The 20,324-nt window shown below is 39.8% G+C and overlaps 1 protein-coding gene across 2 annotated transcripts in view; it reads left to right on the forward strand.

Annotated features, from left to right (window-relative positions):
- Positions 1-20,324, forward strand: part of LOC117823331 (mannosyl-oligosaccharide 1,2-alpha-mannosidase IA) — a 292,819-nt gene that overhangs the window by 119,741 nt on the left and 152,754 nt on the right. For both annotated transcript variants that reach the window (XM_034698484.1, XM_034698485.1), the window contains exon 2: positions 5,244-5,340. In XM_034698484.1, the coding sequence (XP_034554375.1) occupies positions 5,244-5,340 (97 nt within the window). The remainder of the gene's footprint in view (positions 1-5,243; positions 5,341-20,324) is intronic.

Here is a 20,324-nt window from a genome sequence, read left to right on the forward strand (position 1 = left end):
TTGTTCTATTTTAGAAAGCCTATTTTACCCGATACAATATACCCAATAAAAAGCACTTGTCATCAAAATATATCAAAATATGACAATACTCGACAAATTAGAGTAGTTTTCTTTTATTTTCAACTGTGCCAAGTCTAACAAAATAAAAGAAAATGTATCAGGGGGGACCCTATAAAACTGCTCCAAAATTACTGAAAAATTTGGAATTCAGGACCAAAAATTTCTAAAACAAAAAATGATGAAACTGGAAACTTGGTTTTCAGTCCAACCATTCCTGGGACATTTGAGGCTTCCCTGTTGAAGGCTCATTCTCCTTGACACACAAACAGCAGCAGGAGAGGGAAACAAAAAAAAGGAGATAGAGGTTTCTGCCCAATAACAATGTTTGAATTATTCGTTTTAAAGATATATAAGATATATAAGGTTATGAGTTTTTGCATTATTAGGGGCACTGCTTACTTGTCTCAGGCAGGCACACTGTCGCTGTTAGCAAGGAGGCTAAAGACCAGACTCAATGCCACCTCTTACTTGTTTGAACAAAGTTAAGTTGAGTCAGCATTTCCAACATGTCAGCTGCCATTGATAGGCTTCAAAACTCCACTTACACCAATAATAAAGGGAGTTAATTGCTATGCTGAATCAAAGCTAATTGAATACCTCTCTATCAAAACTCATTGTTAGATACTTTACTTTAGCTAGCCCGTCCCCAGTAGCAGGTGCGTGTGGACCTAATGTAATGTGACACTAAACCCTCCCAAGTTACCAAGTCCACTGTTCACCACCAGCAATTAAACATTTCTAACAGCTTCTTCTTTGTACATGTTGATATTTACTTGCTTGACTTTAGGCCGACTTGAGCAACAAATGCAGATGTTCAGTCTCACTTGACAGATGTATTTGTGAAATGTCTAATAAATAAAGGTGACATGCATTAAATTAGTATTGCTTACACTTTTTGATGTAACAACAAAATGTTAATGGATAAAGTGCTTGTGAAAGGTAATGTCAGTTGCAGCTGCACCTGCTCTGTACCCTTTATTTTACCATCTTTCAGCATCACATCATTGCAGATTAATGCTGCCATTTAACATTTTCTATGCCTTCAGTCATGCAGTTTCAAAGTACCATCTGCCTGTTTTCTGCTACCCCCAACATTTATTTGATGATGGTCGTAAAGTCCAGCATCCCTCACTCGCAGGTTCCATCGTGCTGTGTGATCATTTCTGCACAGAGTGACAAACAGTCTGTATGTCCTTCAAGGAAACCCAAAGAGACACTGAGTCCTAACATTTACCAGATCTTATATTTTGTGCAAACACTTTTATTCCTATGACTTTTGTTCTTTTGCTTTAAAAGCTTCTGAAAGGAATGAAACAGGCTGGCATTATTAAAGACAGAGTTGAGAGTTGAGACATATGCAGGTTTTCATTCTGCAAAGCATCCTGTGAGCTATGATGAGACTTGCTGCTTGCATTATAATCTCTGCATTGTCTGGAGAAGTACAAGTGAAGATATTCTCAACTTAAGATTCATAGGTGCTATTTTCTTTAATCATATCCTGTGCATGTTGTTCACATTTTGTGAGCTTGCTTCTGTTTGCATTTGTAGTATTTGTTTTTATTAATGTTAAAAACGCTGTGCGAGCTGCTGCTGTCTCAGGTTTGATGCTAGAAAAAAGATACAGATATACAACCAAAGAAAACAGCACAGAGTAAGATTCCTCTCACATATGAAGGTTGTCTTTTTTCATCGTACGTTAACGTGCTTCTCTAACAGCACGAATACCGACTCATAAATGAATCTGGCAGAGTAGCTTCGAAACACTTTAATGGAATTTAATCCACCTGTAATGAAACCTCACCTCCCTGACCCTCAGTCGCTGTTTTTCTGAACCTGGAGGACATTTGACATTTATTCGAACAATGTGTCTTTAATGAAAACTGTGGTTGTTTTCATGTGAGGAATGCCTGGAGCTCTGGGGTGTTCATAATGAGCTTTTTAGGGTGAGAGGATTTTCTGCCTCTGGACTTGTCAGAGGTAATCGGATTCATGTTGTCCATTCCTCACAGGCTCATATTAGCTGAACCTCTGGTGAGCGAGGAGTCTCATGTTGTATTGATAACAGAGATGACATCATGTTAGTGGAACAAATCTAATCCTCGACCATGTGTACTTCTCTGTGTCCAGAGTGCTCCTTCTTTCTTCATGTTTGCTTCATCCACTGAGGTTGATTTGATCTCACAGGCCTGTTATTGATGAAAGCACCTGAGTCAAGTGTACTCGTGTTCATGTACCTGGAATTAGTTTTCACTTTGCATTAAGATGCTTTTTCCCCTAGTGTTTGCTGTGATATTCCTCTTTGATGATGATAGGAAGAAAAAAGTCTTTCATTTATTTCTAATAAAGACAGGCTCTATGTCTGGCTTGGAAATAATAGCAGCTGAATCCATTAGAAATGCAGCTCATAGAAGTACTGCTCGATAATTTAACATGAAAGACATCAAGGCACATTTTACAATTAAAAACAAGGAGTGTCTTCATCCAAGCTTAATTCCATGACAAGAGAAGCTCAAGGCCAGCAAGGCTCTTAATATAACAGAAGCTATTCAGCCACCACTCTGGTTGAGATGGAAATAAAACAACAACAATCAGATTTAATTTCAAGAATCTTTCAACAGTCGTTAGTGTTTCATAGCAGGTAAGATTCCCATAAAACTATAAGGATGCAGTTTGGTTCAGCACATTTACATGTCCTTCAAAGTCATAAAGCCAGAAAGGGAACTATCCTGGATCATGATTAGCTCTTGCACTCGCCATCAGAGCTAATTGAGAGACTTTTAGACCAAAACACAGTGAAAAACCACAACTGCTGCCTGCTATAAGACCATGTACGTGGGGGTCAAGGGCTAAAGATTTGGGAAAAAAATTGAAAGAAGATTATAATAAACCTCCAATTGCAAGATGACTAATCAATATATTTTTCAATATGTTCTGAGAAATTAAAAACTATCTTTGTAAATAAAGATAACTCACAAATCATTAGCAGGGTCAGATAAAGGCCTTTAGGTGACGAGCATAAGACAATCTGAATAAAACATTTTTTTAACATCTGTTTAAGTTTGATGTGTACATGTTTGATAATTTGGCCTCAAAAGGCTGGAAAAGGAAGATTGATGTTCTGCTTTTATATTAGTTTATGTTTTAATTTTCTTCTTGTGGTCTCTGACAACAAATACACCTTCAATGATCCTCAAATGTATGATGGACTGCTTATGAACCTGTGGGCAGCATAGACTAGGAATATGAACGTTTAGTCAACTGAACAGTTAAACCTGGTCAACACCAAAATGACTACTCAGTTTAACAAATGACTAATATTTGTATCATTTTAGTCCAGAGACCCTGGTCATATGTTGTGTCTAAGCTATAGTGCGGCCACCCGCCACTAGCCGGTTAATAGCTTCTGCCGTAAACATGCAATGCTTTACTACCTGGATGTAAACAAACACAGCTAACAGATGACATCTCGTAGCGCAGCACAGTTCGTCAGTATCTTGATCTAGAAAATGGAGATAAAGTTGTAAGTAGGATGTGTCTGGTTAAACTGGAATATAACCACTTGAAAGGAGCAGTGTGGATGTTCACCTGCAAGGTGGAGTGAAGGCTGGTGGTGCTAGCTCTACTAGTGTTAGCCAAATTCAGCAAAAAAGTTGACATTGTTTGACGCTATAACCCCATATTTAGTTGTGTTTCATAAATTGTGTTAAACTATGAGTGTTTTCTTAACTTTATACAAGCCGGTTAGTTGGAATTTAAATTTCAGTTTGAACGATTTGTTCAAAATTTGTTCGCTTTGAAACACCGGAAGCATTGATTGTTGATATTTTCATGAGTAAAATTCAAGACGCATCTCTTAAGTCGGTTTCCACTGAGTTTAATTTTATTTTTTATTTTTTTTCAACTCTCTTTAATTATCTATCTATTCATTCATTTCCATGTTACCGATTTATACATCATATTTTTATTTTCTTATGCTCCTTTTGGTTGTGTTTTATGATCTTATTCTCTTTTATTTTACTGGATTGTCTTTTATTTCTCATTATCTTATTCTCTTTTCCCAGATGAATCTTTTAATATTTTATTATCTCCTTTATGGCTTCCATTTTATTGCTGTTTTATTTCCCCTATCTTGAGTTTTAGCACTTTATTTTACCTCTGGTGTTTCCTCATTACGATCTCATGATAGCGTTTCCTCAGTCCATCAGCTCCTGTTTTGATCAAGTCTTTAATTCATATCCTGTCTTATACTTGTTTCCTTGTATATTAATTGAGGGGTGGGTCTTTATTTATTTATTATTTTTGTATTTAAAGCACTCAAGTGTTGTGTTATTTTTGTATAAAATGTGCCAAACCGAAAAGTCTTATCGAATTTGCATGAACTCAAGGTTATAGACATTATCAAACCTGCATAACACGTGCTTCCTGCCACGATAATTTCCTCTGCTCAGCTTGCTCTACTTTGTTATATCTAATAGAGATTTCTTATGCATCCAAACTTTATTCTATTTGACATCATAAAGCTGGCTTGGAGCACTCTGTGGATTTTCTGTCTGACTTTGTCTTTAATTTGCTTATTTTGATCCAGCACCTGAAGAACATGTACTCTTGTCTAGCTTTGCCTTCATGAGCACATTGTTCTGTTTGTTTTTATATTCTTCGAATTTGTTTGATGAGCATAAACCAACTCACACTCTTTTAAGCTAATTGTAACTGTGCTTTGCTGCAGGCAGAGGTGTATCAGTCATCTTTGTGCTCTTCAGCTCTGATCATTACAGCTCTCTCCTCATCCCTCACTCCTCTGTCTTGCTGCTAGTTTCAGTGCCTCAAATATTCTATCTCCCTCTGCAATTCACATCCACATCTCTGTATCCAGCAGCAGTTTAGGAGAGACAGAGATACCTTCTCCTGCGATATGCCTTGTTATCTATTGAACTTACTTTCCGTCCACTGACATGACTAAATCCTTAATTTAGGAGGAGCTGCAGGGGAAATGTCACTCTTATTGTTGTAGCTGTGTGGTTTTATGTGTGTTAATTGCATGCTTGTCCTTAATCCAGGCTGATCAATAAGCCATCATCCCATTTGCCTTCAGCTATACCAGTTTAATTACGTCTGTGTTTGGGGGGTGTGCTGCTTTTACCATCAGTCCACTGACCGGGCTGTGCCCTCTGTTTTTGTTGCAGATGATGAAGTTCGCCTGGGACAACTACAAGCGCTATGCCTGGGGGAAGAACGAGCTGCGGCCATTGACGAGAAACGGTCATATTGGCAACATGTTCGGTGAGTGTGGAGAGTTTTCCTTAAGGCTGATAGGGCCAAGAAGGTCATCCGGTGGTTTATTGTACTTTCCCAAGAACTGCTGAGCTTTCTCTGGAAGGTTGTATGCATAAAAACTACACTTAGACACAATAAAACTGAACAGAGAATACTGATGTTAAAGATTATTGTAATCTTGTAGGTTATTATCTTGTGGCTTTTGTTTTTGTTGGACATGTCCTGGAATCTTTAGTTTTAACTGTACTTTTTCATGCAATAGAAGCGGGCTGGATTTAAGATGGGGATCTTTTCAAACTCTCACTACTTTACTGAAAACAACTCTGCCATTTTTAATCTGTTTTGAGCTGTCAGTGGAAAAATAACATGTCACACCTGTTAGCGCCTTAGTAAGCTTTTGTCACCGCATCTCCCTTACCTTTCACTCTGCACGGGGGACCTTGCAGCCTTTCAGGGGTGTCACACTTTTCCAACAGCCTCTCATTGAAGGCAGATCCAGAGGGGTCCTCAGGTCGTCTGCAGTGGAGCGTATCCCTCAGTTCATGCTGCCGAGTCGGGGGGGAAATCCCATAAAGAAGCCCTTAATAAAAGGCGGATCAGCTCTTAATAAGGCTTGGACGTGTACTGTCTTCTTCCATCACATCTGATCCTGAGGGACTCAGGATTATTAAGGGATGATGCAAGCCCTCTTGAAAACAGTTTGTGATCTTTTCCTACTCTCGTTCCCTCGAGGTTGCAGGGTTCATAGTTGAGACAAGACCTTTGGAAAAAACTGCTCTTGAATTACGTGAAAGGTGTTCAGCTTCAAAGAAACCGATCCAGAGTTATTTTCTGATGAAATCTACCAAAAAAAAAGAAATAAAAACCCACTCCACTTCTGATTCTGCCAGAAGTATGGAGCAGCTTTTTTTATAGTTCCAGCAGCCGGGCAAGTTAGCACTCCGTTGAACAAGAGCACAAAATGTTCTTTTGCTGTGAAGCTTAAATGATTTACAAGTATGTTCTCTGAAAGTCAGGTGTCTCTTCAAATAATGAGGTGATAAAAACCTTGCTCATGTGCCAGGAGAAAAATATGAGATGCTTTGGACAAAGCTGTTGATAAGTTTGAATTAAAAGAATAATAACAAGAGAGGTGGTGTGAAGTCACTCTGAATTATTTAACATTCAGCACTTATGAAGCTGTGGAGTCACACAGAGTGGAACATTCATATCAAACACACACTTTACCTCTTGAGCAGAAACAGATTTGCTAATAAAATCAACCTCATAGTCTTGTTTTTAATTAAACTATGTTCACTTTATATTTATTCTCAAATTTGTTTCATATTCACAGTTTCAACCTTTTTATAGCGACTTAATTATCCCATGTGTTCACTCGAAATCACCTTACACAGCAGCACGCATTGGTATATAAGCAAAAATGTGTTATTACAAAAAGATGAAGATTGTGGTACAAGACAAAGTGAGGGAAACTAAAAAGGGCCATCAAATGCTATTTAAATTCAAATAAATAAGGAAAACAAAAAGAGGACTTTGAAAAAAGAGTTAGATAACTATCTTCATGATAAGTGCAAACAGATAAATAAGAGCTCACTAACTACGCTGACTACCCAAACTAAATACAAAAGGAACGGCCAAGGATGTTCAAAAGCAACTAATGTCCTTGTTGTTTCAACACAAATGTTAATCTCAACTAGCTGACTCGTCTAAAGGTATGGCAACACTCAGAAAACAGTTCAATTTGAGCTAAACTCATTCAACACAAGATCACAGGGGCTGCGGGTAAATTATGTCGAATTTGCTTCCGGAGTGTGGCTAAGGTTAACAGAGCTATCATCAGCTTCCAGGTTAACATCCACATGCCTGTGCTTGTTACGCAGCCATAATGCGGCCAAACTGTAGCGTGGTACGAGATGCCATCTGTCATCTCGGCTTATTTACATACAGGTAGTAGAGCCTTATGGCAGTAGCCATTAACCAGAGCGACAGCCCCGGCTAGTTGTGGGTGGCTGCACTCCAGATGAGATACAACATTTGCCCAGCATTTCAGACCTACAATGGCAAAAATATTATTCACTTGTTTAACGGACAGGGCTGCACGGTGGTGCAGTGGGCAGCGCTGTTGCCTCACAGCTAGAAGGTTCCTGGTTTGAATCCCCGGCCGGGCAGGTGCCTTTCTGTGTGGAGTTTGCATGTTCTCCCCGTGCATGCGTGGGTTCTCCCCGGGTTCTCCGGCTTCCTCCCACAATCCAAAAACATGCTCAGGTTGATTGATCACTCTAAATTGCCCGTAGGTGTGAGTGTGTGCATGAATGGTTCTGTCTCTCTGTGTTAGCCCTGTGATAGGTTGGCGACCTGTCCAGGGTGTACCCTGCCTTCCGCCCGAAGACAGCTGGGATAGGCTCCAGCCTCCCGTGACCCCTAACGGGATAAGCGGTCAAGATAATGGATTCTTCTTCTTCTTCTTCTTCTTCTTCTTCTTCTTCTTCTTCTTCTTCTTCTTCTTCTTCTTCTTCTTCTTCTTCTTCTTCTTCTTCTTCTTCTTCTTCTTCTTCTTCTTCTTCTTCTTCTTCTTCTTCTTCTTCTTCTTCTTCTTCTTCTTCTTCTTCTTCTTCTTCTTCTTCTTCTTCTTCTTCTTCTTCTTCCTAACATGCCTGTGTGTAAATGCCCAAAACTGAACTTAATGTATACCTGGCCTGTTCTTGTTTGCTAAGAAGCACAGATACAATTAACAAGTTTACCATCAAGAGCTCTGCTACAAGTCACCGAGTTAATCAAACTTGATCACAAGCAGCTCTGAATGAAGGGGACATCAGCTTCTTAAAGCTAAGCCGCAAGGTGCCTCCTCCTCTGATTGGTTGATAGTTTTGTTGCTGCTGCGCACCAATCAGGCTCCTAGACACACCATTACCCACTCACACATACTCAGAACACTCCTAAGGGATTAGACACACACAGGGTAAAACTTCTTTATTAAATAGCCTTTAAGATGCTGTAAGGAATAGTAATCTATTCGCTGTGTTTCCTATGTGATCGAAACATGAACTATCAAAGCATGTTGTGTTTACTCCACTTGTGCTGCTGGCATCATTAGGAAGGGATACAAGTGAAGGACATTGGGAGCTAACGACCTGTGCTTTTAGTCAATATTAAAACTTGAGGTGCGATGGAGATGATAGTAGAGTCAGTAGCTGTGATTTGTTCGTGTTTGAGCTATATTAAACAATGCCTGACTGCTGGAGGGCACAAAGTTCTTTGTGCAGACTGACAGCAATGAGCCTTGATATCAGCTTATTAAATTGTTATGGCTAGCACATTTGCAAACAATCACTTTATATTACATACAGATATCCAGTACAAGCAAAGCAATGTCATAATCCGATTGGTGCTTGTCCTCTCGAGCTATCTAGACCCTGCTTAAGCTGAATATATACCTGAGCTCCTGCTGCTCAGACCTCTGCTGTAGGTTGTGATTTATAGCCTTGTTTCTGATTTTATCCAATGATATCGTCACTGCGACACTACAAGGCTGCATTCCGCTGTATATTATCAAGCTGTATGGCGCTTTAATTATACTACCCACAGTAATCGTGTTTACTCAGTGATGTATAGTGATGATAGGAAGGCTTTGCTTGATGTATGCTACTGAAAAGAAAGATAACAAAGCCTCTTCCAAGATTGCTTTATGTTTTCATCAGTATAAACATTATCTCCATAGGCACCAGAGAGATAACAGGGAAAGCACAAACAGCCTGAGCAGAGCAATAAGTGTCACCATACAGAGAGGCTTCCCAAAGTGTTGATTACTTCAAATTAATTGGCGCTCAAGAACGCTGAAAGACATCACAATGAGTTCAGCTGGACTACAGCAGGAGAGAAAAGCAGCTTACTATATTAAAGCAAACTTTTTTGTTACAATGAACCATTTTTATTCTAACTCACTACCAATATAGCACTCTTTTAATAGTTACTTTTCAACCTTAGTAGCTACGTCTGCAGACATCTGGGGCAAATCATGTTACTACTCATATCTGGGTTTAGTTGAGACTGGATTCTTGGACCCTTTGCTTGTCAATGTTAAGAACTGTAAAAGTAATCCGAAGCTTGATCCGTAAGGCAACTGGACTGGTAGAAATTCTTGAAGACGTTTCACCTCTCCTCCGAAAGGCTTCTTAGCTTCCACCACCTTTTCTGGGGCTTCAGAAACTGGGTGCGAACGGAAAAGGGTTGCACCATGCTGCCCAAAGAGCTCTTGGTAGCACTTCCTAATGACATTCATCCCCAAGATGCCAGGGACCTGGGATGACACACCATCAGGGGGGTCCCGAACAACCAGCACTCCAAACTGAAGAAGCCTTTCAGAGGAGAGGTGAAACGTCTTCAAGAATTTCTACCAGTCCATTTGCCTTACGGATCAAGCTTTGGATTACCATGACCTGGATGACTGAGAACCTTCACAGACAACTGTAAAAGAAGCAATTCACTAAATTCTTAGCTTTTTTCTCTTTCCACATTTTCCCACCTCTACCCTCCTATTTGTATTTTGTTTGTTTTTTAGAAGTATTTTCAGCCATTAAAGAATAGTAACTACAAGCAGGTAAAGAGATGCCAACTGTTCTTTGCACCTTGCACTGTATTAGTGATGGTTAGCATGATGGTTGGCATTGGTTTTGCTAGCTTACTTTGAAATTACCTGTATTCACACATGCTCTAAACTCCTCAAAATTCTAGGATGGCTACATGTGTCAATGCAAATAGCCACATTACTCACCCTGACTTTTACTGTTAGTTTTCCTTCCAGTCCTCTCTGGGTAAATTTATTCAAGAGGTCGGGTCGTGGATTTGTGACTGCAGCTGGTAAAGGGGATGATAATTTGCTACAAGCGAGTAGCCAAAGGGTAACGGCATATCATGCAAATGGTGCATGACTGTTGATCTTTTTTGCACATAGTGGAGCTGCTCTGTACTCTTTTACATTCCATAGCCATAGCCTCAGACTTGACTTCGCCCACTTTCTTGAATATTTTGTAACCAATATGCAGAAACAACTGTTGAGTACTTTTTACATCATGTCCTGCCTTCTGAGAGCACTCCCACTTCTGTCTGACAGGAGAAAGTTTTTGCTGTGAGGGGCATATGTGAATAAGAACTCCAGGCTCCTGGGAAATATAGGCCTCTTGGCCTCTTCGTCTTCCTCCAACAGACACTAATTTGCATGAGCTGTCTCATACTTTGGGCTAAGTCAGTGTTGTATAGTTAGCTTGTGCAATGATTCAGAGGCAGTAGCACTCATGCACACCATGTTATTTGGAGCAATGTGTGTGAGAGTGAAAGTGATTCTGCCATATGGTCCAATAAGTTTAAAAACATCAGGTGAAAGTTTTGTTAAAGGTCAGTCATATACAAATGTTAACTACCACTGAATCTGCAATGCTAGCGACCTTTTACAGGAAAGGATATTTTTCATTTTTAACTAAATATAAATGTTTCTATTCTAAATTGAACATTAAGTAAATATTAAAAATGTAGTTTGATGGAGCGTTAAAGCTCTCCAACACAATATCTTGGAAGCATAAGTTTGATTTGTGTTTCCAAGATGTTGCATTGCCCTACGGTGTTTTAAAGTAATATCCAAAGAAAGTTTGATTCTCTTACAATAAAGCTCAGCTTTTCATATAACTGCTGTTGGGGACAAAGGTTAAGCATAATGGATTATGCAGTCCTAAAATTCTGGCAGCTAATTACCATGTTTATTTCTGCAGAGCAGCACTTTACCATACTGTTGATGTCAGTGATAATTCAAACAATAAATGGTGCGACAGAGAAGGCTTTTTTTCCTTGGCAGTAGAGAAGTAGTTAGGTCTCCATGTGTGGGAGGAAGGGAACGACTTCCTGGTTAATCCCATCAGCAAATATTCACTCCGTGTGAAGCTGGCATCATTTTCTGCTGTCGTCAATCCTTATTGGCTAAGCGCTGCGTTATCTATGAGTAACGAGGGACAGGAAGAGTCAAAGCGAGAGGGAGAGAGAAAGGGCATCATGCTAGCGAGTAAATGTCACATTGTGAGTGGTGGTGCGGGAAGCCAGGTATGAAATTGGATGCTGTGTTCTTTAATTTAATCCCCGGAGTAAACAGAAATGCGGCAAGATTGGATCTACAGTTAGCGTCCGCATCAGAAGCTTGTCAATAAGCCGAGAGTCACCAGAACATCCTCTCTGCTGTACACTCAAAGACGCACAACACAAACCACAGGGAGGAGGAGGAGAGACATTTTCCTCTTCTGCTGTACCTCACTCTGCTACGCTTTCACTCTACTCTAATCTTCCTCTGAGTCCTCCTCTAAAACCCCCGTTCCTTTCTATTTTTACAGTAATCCCACTCTTCTTTCCTTTGTCATGACCCTCAAGGCTGAAAGCGGCTCCCTTTATTCTTTTTCCTCTGAACCAAAGTTGGTTCTGATAGACTCTTTCTCTCATTCCCCTTTTGTCATATAAAATACAGTATGTCTTTTAGAGCTTATTAAAAGTTTCTTCAGCTCAGGGCAATTAGAAAGAGAAAACTGGGTTATTTACAGTTACTTTCAGCAATTCTGCTTTCTTAAAAGACTGTGTGGGAGCTTTCAAGTTCCTTTATCCCTAAAGACAAATGTACTTTTTGTCTGGTAAGCACTACGTTGGAATATTTTAAAGATTTTGTGGTAAAATCTTGCACTAGAGAACAAGACAAATGACTGCGATGCTGTTGGTTAAATATAAACTATCATCTGTTAGCTCCACCTTGTGTCCTTTCCCCTGAGATTTTAATAGATTACTCCATGTCAGGATAATCATGACAAATTTTAAGTCTCCTGGAGAATTGTTAATCAAAAGCAATGTGGTGAGATCAGGGTCAGACTCTATTTTAGTGTGACTGATGATAATATTTCTTCTCTACACTTTAACACACTTGAAAAAGGAGTTCGTTTTGGTTCAATATGACAGAAATCCACAGACCTTAGATGAGTGCACACAGAAATAAAGTATTAAGTACTTGTTATAACACCGGAGCGTCAGTGCTGTTTGATGTAACAAGGGTCAGGGCTGGGTGATCAATCAAATTCTAACAAAGGTAGGGAGTGAGAAGAAGCTGCGGATTCAGTTAAATGTGTTAAATGGGGGGTGCAGTATCTTCAACATGTTGTGCTACAGTGGTAAAAACTAGGGATGGGTACGATTACTCGAGTACTCCCCATTGACCCCATTACTTGAATAGCATTTTGTCACTCGTGCACCTGGCAAGATAACTTGAACTCATACAGCGTTCCATGTGTGACCATGTCCTTTTTGTTTTAACTGAATATACTAGGTAGGAAAATAATTAACGGCATATAAACGTATGACTTCTCCGGCCCTGGCTTCAGCTTTAGTACACACCGAGCCAGATTTCAGCAAAAACAACTGTTTTACGGCAGGTACGGCAACTCTCTAGGAACATATTATTCAACCGAAAGCAAAAGCACAACAAATACAGAACCTGCAACATGTCAGTTAAAAAAAGTGATGTCTGGAAGTACTTCGAAAAAAACGATGAAGTTAATGTGCAGTGCAAGATATGTGGCGTTAAACTTTCATACCATAGAAATCAGTCCCTCCAGGAAGTTGCAATTTCGCGATCGCAACTATCAACGCAAATTCAACCAATCAGCGCGATTTTTTCGGGGCCTTGCAATTTTATACAATCACCGCAACTTTCCCACAAATTTGACCAATCACCTTAACCTCAGCCCCTGTGCGTCATCGGTTTTGTCATCAATTTCACTTCCTTGGAACATAAACGCAAGTCCTCACTTGATCGGCACTTTTCAACAGCAAAACACGCACAGAGAACGGGTGAAAAGTAGGGGACAGCAGTCAGGACTAGTGACCATGACAACGTTGTTACAGATTGAGGGGCACAGTGTCCCCTTGGTCTCAACCTGCAGCAGATGTGCTTTATGAACCAGCTCTCCCTCCTCCATGCGTCTGTCTCAACTTCATTGATGATTTTTACCCCCGGTGTGCGTTAGTGACAGAGACACACCCGGGGGATGCCTGTTTACTATTTGACGTTTGACGTTTTTGCCGCCATTACCGTAAAAAGCTCCATGTCTAAAGCTTGATTTAATCCAGTTTGGTGAAACATCAGACACATTCAGTAAATTTTGATAAACTCATAGTCATCAGAGATGCAGATTAATTTCAGAGTGCCGTGAACTGACTGTCAAGTGCCTGTGTCCCTGCGAGGTGCATTCAGGGACCGTCGTAAATGTGAAATACAGCCCTTTAATGGCATTTTTCTGTGAATCAAGATAATCAAAATACAGTCAGTGGCCACATCAATCAAACAACCCAACTTTCACCGCAATTTTTTCAAAAAGCTGTTGCAAAATCAGGCTTTTTGAGCCGCAACAATCACAAAAATATCCCTCGAAATCCTGGAGGGACTGAGAAATACTAGTTTGATGCTTAACCACATGAGCTTAAAGCACAAGGAGAAAAAAGCGGAGACAGATAACAGGCAGTCTCGCATCACGTCTTTTGCTTGCCCAGTTAGCACACGTTGTGTTGAAACCAGAGCGGAGAAGATTGGCCTGATAATAACCAAAATGGCAACTGGAGATATGCTCCCATTAAATTTTGTGGAAGGAGAAGGCTTCAAAGAGCTGATCGCGTTTGTCAAGCCGGAGTACAAGCTACCACAGAGAACAACAACTACGAGAGTGGAAAAGATGTATGAAGAAAAGGCAGCAGAACTTACTACGATTCTGTTCCGGGAGGTCCGTGTCCGACAAAGGCGTGACAAGGCTAAATGTTATCTGCAGCTTATGTGGAAATGGAAGTGGTGGAAGAGCTCAGATCCTTCACTCTTTAACAAATGTGAAGTTATTCCACTACAGATATAATTCTTGTGTTCACTTCAGTATTACCAATATTAAGTCAAAGTTCCTTGCGTGAGGGGAAGTATCGACACAGTAAATGAGGCAGATGTTGCCGAATCAATAGTTATCATGTTTAATAATTGTGATCTCAATATCTATTAAAAATTACCATGTTTAGTTTTGTTGCCATGATTATGCAGCTCTAGTACAGATCACATGCTGCTATTGAGGTTAGTCATATTTAAAAGCTATTGATGCTTAACTCTATATATTGATGACATGCTGACCTCTGTGTCAGAAAAGTAAATCTTTCTAATTAATTCCAGTTCATTGGGTTCTAACAGGGTTATATTTTCCATACAGAGTATATACTATCTGTATGTTGATCGAAGCATAGTGTCTAAAAACCCCCTGGCTATCATACCCAGTGAATTATGCAATCAGTTTTTAAATATATACAGATATCCAGAGTGTCAAAGAATCATATTTTAAGCTGAAGGGATAATCAGAAGAAAAGAGACACAGCGATACTCTCTGTGTGTCTCAGTGAGAGAGGCTGGATTTGACCGAGAAATGACCCGAGGAGCAGGTGCACAGACTGGGGAGGGGGATGAGTAGTAGATAGGTCAGGACTTGCTTTGCTGACTCAGCACTTTGAGTCTCAGTCCCTAAACATATTCAGAGCTTTTGGAGGGTGATGTCTTGCTAGCAGGACAAAGTTACTTGAGGAATCTGATTGGTTTTTAATGTTTTGATGGTACACTGTCATGTGTTCCCCTCATCAAATAGTTCTTGGTATCATATTGACAGTAAAATTCACTGCCAAGTCGCAGTCTGCTGTCTTTGCTTGCTTCCTGGAAGAGAATAAAACTTTGCTGCATGTTACTTCAACCATCTCCAGAGATTTTTGAGGTACTTTTCTGATTCCAATAGTTTTCTCTTGGGAGTACTTTGACTAAGCTTTGAATACAGCTCTGAATATGGTCAGTTTGATGCTTTCTTCTGGCTGTAGACGTACTTCAGTGGGAGCTTAAATAGTTAAGCAGAGTATACTAAAAGATCACTTTTTTGCTGAATTGTTGAAATACTTTATGCTTGTTTTATTCAATCTGTTCTTACATTCTCTTTTATTTGTTTTTATAGATCCCTTAGAAACACAAATATATAGCTTGGCATTGTTAAAGTGTATGTGCCACAAAATTGTAGGCACCACTTTGGATGATTTGAGTGAGGTATTCAGAATCAGGACTCAGAAAACGGCTTGGTCAGTCTCAATAGATGCAAACCTCCTGCTGTTTAAAAAGGTCATGTTGCTTCCTTCTGGCTGCAAATACATCCCCCCTGCATGAAGGACAAACAGACTGAAAAACTTCCTGGTCAGTCTTTAAACAGCTCAATGTGATATCCAGTTGTGTCATTTTCTTTTTGCCATTTCCTTTTTAATTAATCTGCTGTATTATTATTCCTAGGTGTTGTCTGTGTGGTGGTTGTGTTGTTTCTTAAAACAAATTGCCCCTCTGGGATGATAAAATTATCCATGATCCTAAAATATAGTTGCAACCTTCAGTATCTTTAAGAGAGCTAACAAATGCTAGTTAACTCAAAAACAAACTTGTACTCTTGTCTAACTTTCAGTAGCTTTGTCACTACTAAATGTTTATTGTAATATATATCTTGCTGTACCTCAACCTTTTCTTTGTGCTTTAATTTCCATCCTTTTTTTAGTTCTGACAAAAGCCCTCCTGTGAGGACTGGTGTTGCAAATTAGCATCTACCATAAACCCTGTGATAGTTGCATTGGAGGGCTGTTTTCAATTTGTCTTTTATATCTGTCCCCAAAAAAATAAACCATGAGCAGATAAATAAGCGCTGCCACTCCATGGTGTTTTATGGATTTTGAGAATTCATCATGAAGTCAACACTTGCTAGATTTTAATGCATGACAATTAAAGGTCTTTGTGGTTGACAGACTAACAAACAATCAGTGCACAATACAGCATTGTCATTTATTTGGAGAGGTGGTTTGAATCACTTGTGAATGAAAGTGTAATTTACACACTGTTTTAGTCCTAGCTTCATTTGGGTCTCTACCAACTCCTGAGCGAAACATCCAGCAATGAAGCTGCCAAACGCTCTACTATGTTCATGAGCTATTTTCTAACTTGGTCCATCTGCTGCTTGTTGCTGAGCTAGTATTTTACAGTGAGTTATTAGGAGTTATTCACTGAAAACAAGCGCCTTGCAGCAGGTGAAAATCAAAACTACAGTTATGTACAGGATGACTTAAAGAAGAGCTGTGACTCATTATTGAGCTCTGTAAAGCCAAAGGTAAGCTTAAGATTCAGTCCTATGTCACAACTACAGAACTATAAACTCATGCAGCTTTTTGAACTGCCAGTTGATCCATGTAAACGTGTCATTACATGCAATACCTGCAGCTTATAGCAGTGCTTTACCTTGCTTTTGCTGTTTCTGTTTCAACCTTTCCTACCCCTACTCTGTTTGATTACTCCTATCTCCTTTATTGTTCATTCCCTGAAAAGTTAAAGAACAGAAGAGGTGGGCTTTCGCCATTGTGCATCATCTCATCTAGAAACAGAAGATTCGTGGGGAGGTACAACCGAGTAGGAACAGAGACTCCTTTGAGGAAACGCCTGATAGCTCGAGCAAAGGGAGCCGTGAAGATATTAGGAGCTTTTTAAGACTTTGAGCTATAGAGGAAGTCTCCGCTCCCATGTGGAGATATGATCAGATTTAAAAGGAGTGTGGGAAAGTAATGCAAAGTCATTTTGGGACAGTTGTAAACTGTGCAAGACTTGGAAGCCAAAGCCCTCAGTGCAGTGAATTATTTTCAATGTTTGGCTCCCAGAGCTCTCTTGCCCTACTTTTATGGTGGAGAGCATTAGCTGAAAGTATCAGTCGTGATGGTTCTGTTATTTCCAGACAATTCTGCAAACTGAATGGAGACTTGAATTCAATTGATGGTGTTTAACACAAACAGGGTATTGTCCTTGAGAGCTAATTTAAAGTATGTAGAAGAACTGGTGAAAGAAGATGCTGCCAGATCCTTAAAAGCTCCACTCCAGGCCCACAAATAAAGATAAGCAGAGCCGGTGAAGACTCCTTTATTTGTGCAGTTTTAATGTCTTTGTTCCAAATCATTATCACTGCTGAGATACTTGCATGTCTGGACGAGCTGTCTTTCTTATAACTCATTGAGTTCCTGTCTGTCCTTTATTTGAATCAAGTTGTCGCCTTAAAATCACCTTTAAATGCTAGTTAGACTTTTCTAGTGACAAATATACAGCCTTTTTGTGCACCTTTTTAAATCTTACTATTCAACAACCAGAAGCAAATCAGTTTGGACAGATCATTACTTTTTTTTTTATCTTTATCACCAGAGCTCCTAAAAAGAAAAGGTGATTTGGGAGTACTCTTTTCTAAAAAGAGAGGGTTATGTGGCTCTTGGACAGTTTCCTGGATGCATCAGTCTTCTTTTCCTTTTGTTTGCAGTCTGGGAAAAAGCTCTGAATTGGTCCCCCAGATCAACTCTGTCTTCCCATGTAGCGTCCTTGAAACTGTAGACTGAGATCCCTCCTCCCTTTTTAGCTCCATAAAAGATGTGAAACATTTAGGCTTTGGAAAGAGTAGCCCCAAAAAACAACATAACTCCTCACAAACAGAAACAGACCCAAAGATCAAATCTGGTCTTTGTGTTATATTGCACTCGGAGAAAATAAGGTGAACTTGAGACCGAGATGTTTTCTGTTTGTGATGGGAATCCCCCTGAGCAATATGCTGGCTTTTTGCTCAAGACATTACTGAAACACTGAAGCATCAGAAAATTAGTTCAAAATTTTCTTTAATGATATAAGAAATATTGCCTTGCCCTATAAATTGCCTATATTTCAGTTTACAGTATGTTAGCTAATATTTAAGAAACACTGTTTATTTTGTTACCTTGGAGATATGATGTGAAATGCTTTTTAACTGTAGTTCCTGTGAGTTAGCTGAGCAGATTGATATCAGTATGAAGCTACAGTTAGCACGCTTAGGTTAGCTAAGCTCAGTTTAGCTTACCTTAGTTTAGTTTAGCTTAGCACACAGACTTAAAAGACTAATCACATACTGTTATTTAGCCTGGTCTATAACCAACACATCTAAAGCTCACTAATGCAGGGCTCTCAGAGTGAGATTTCGGCAGGGGGGGAGGGGACGTGTGAGCGTGTGAACAGGTTGAAATACATGTGTCTGATGCATGAGAGCCCTGCTAATGTTGTATGATGGGTCCTGAGCTCCAGGATTTATATCAGATAAATACTTATCCATTCCATAGACTGTATAAAGTATGGACGTAGGATCCGTGACATCACCCATCTGTTTCTGAAGCGCTGTTTTGAGGCCAATCGTCGGTGGCAGCCATATTGCTGCTGTCGAGCGATTGTAACATAAAGAGGCGGGCTTTAAGCCTCCTAGCCAACAGCTACAGTGTTCCCGCCTGTCAATCAAGTCAGCTGTACCTCTCATTGGAAGACTCGTAATCTTGATATATTTTAAAATTTCCATGTTAGAAAAAAATTTACCCCGTACAGTGTGTGCCGATCGAGAAATGAGCTATCCAGATTTTAGCTATCGGCTTTTTTGAATTGGTGTGTATGTGGTTTCCGGTACTTCCGGAGCCAGCCTCAAGCGGATCCTCTATGAACTGCAGTTTTTAACACTTCCGCATTGGACTCATATTTTTAGACCGGAGGTTGCCGCTTGATCCATTCACTGCTTGTACATTGATCAGCAACTAAAAAGATGATGTGTTGTGGTTACATAAAGGGAAATCAGACCACATTTCAAGTTAAAACAACATATACCCTCCAGTCTTACAAGAGCAAATTAGCATTCAGCAAGAAAATAGCTAATATAGCCATTAGCTAGGAGGTGGCTAAACTAAACTTTCTTTTTCTTAGTGCTACAACAACAATTAGGAAAGTATAATATCCTATCTGATGCAGTATTTCACCATAACTTAATGTAAACAAGCTAGTTTGTTGTATCCAATAATTATCTGCTGTCTGACGTTAGCTAGCTGCTAATGAAATATGTTGTCTCACTTTAAAGTTGCTCCTTAATTTTCACTATTAATTGTCTTTTCAGTTGCTCTTTAATCTCTACTTTTTGATGATTGTTAGATACCACCTTGAACACAGCAGAACAACATACCATCTTTATTTCAGCTTCCTAGCCAGAGCTTGGTCTCAGGGGAAATCAACAACCTTCTGAACACGGCCATGACCTTTTTATTTATAATCAATCCTGGACAGTTGTAAAGATAAAATAAAGCTCTGCAATGCTGCTGATAGGCTGGTTTTTATACTTTTGATAGAAGCATACCTGGAATTGTGGACACTGAGAGCCTTTGTGCCTTTCTATCATTGCGTAGCACTGTTGGTTAGAGTAGGAAATAAGTACCTCTGTGAAGGACAGAGTGCATTAGAAAGAGAGCATCATTACAGGTTGGGATGCATTACAATAATTGCAATATCTCTATGTTCTATTTTTTTGTTGTTGCAGGAAGCCAAAGTAAAATTCTATAACTCATATAGCCCTGACATCATTAGTCATTGTCAGTCCAAGGCTTTGTCGCAGTATGGCTATTGAAGATATAACTCAATGACATCTTGTCCGTGTCAGATTTGGTTGGAGAGTTCTCAGGTATTTCACACCCGACATAACATTTCTAGATTTCCTTTTCCTCCTTTTTTTTTGTTAAGACCAACTCATTTACCGTTCTCATTAGAGTGCTTACACACTGTATCACTTTCTCTTCTCGCCATGAAGTAAGACGGCGACCAGTCCCACGGCCTAAGTGAAGGATTAAAGAGATGTTTCGTGCCTCTGTGAACAACGTCATTACCCCCGTGCCTGCGTATGTGGGTCACTAACTGTAGCACACGGCACATTAAATGCGAAGCCAACAGTCCAACAGATGCTGGGACAAGGACCATGATTGCACCGACAAAGAGTGAGAGCATTACATGTCACAGCTGCCCCTCCCTCACTTCAGAGATTTTTCATCTACAATGGATGTCCTGACGCTGC

Source organism: Notolabrus celidotus, chromosome 12, assembly GCF_009762535.1.
Source record: "Notolabrus celidotus isolate fNotCel1 chromosome 12, fNotCel1.pri, whole genome shotgun sequence".
NCBI lineage: Eukaryota > Metazoa > Chordata > Actinopteri > Labriformes > Labridae > Notolabrus > Notolabrus celidotus.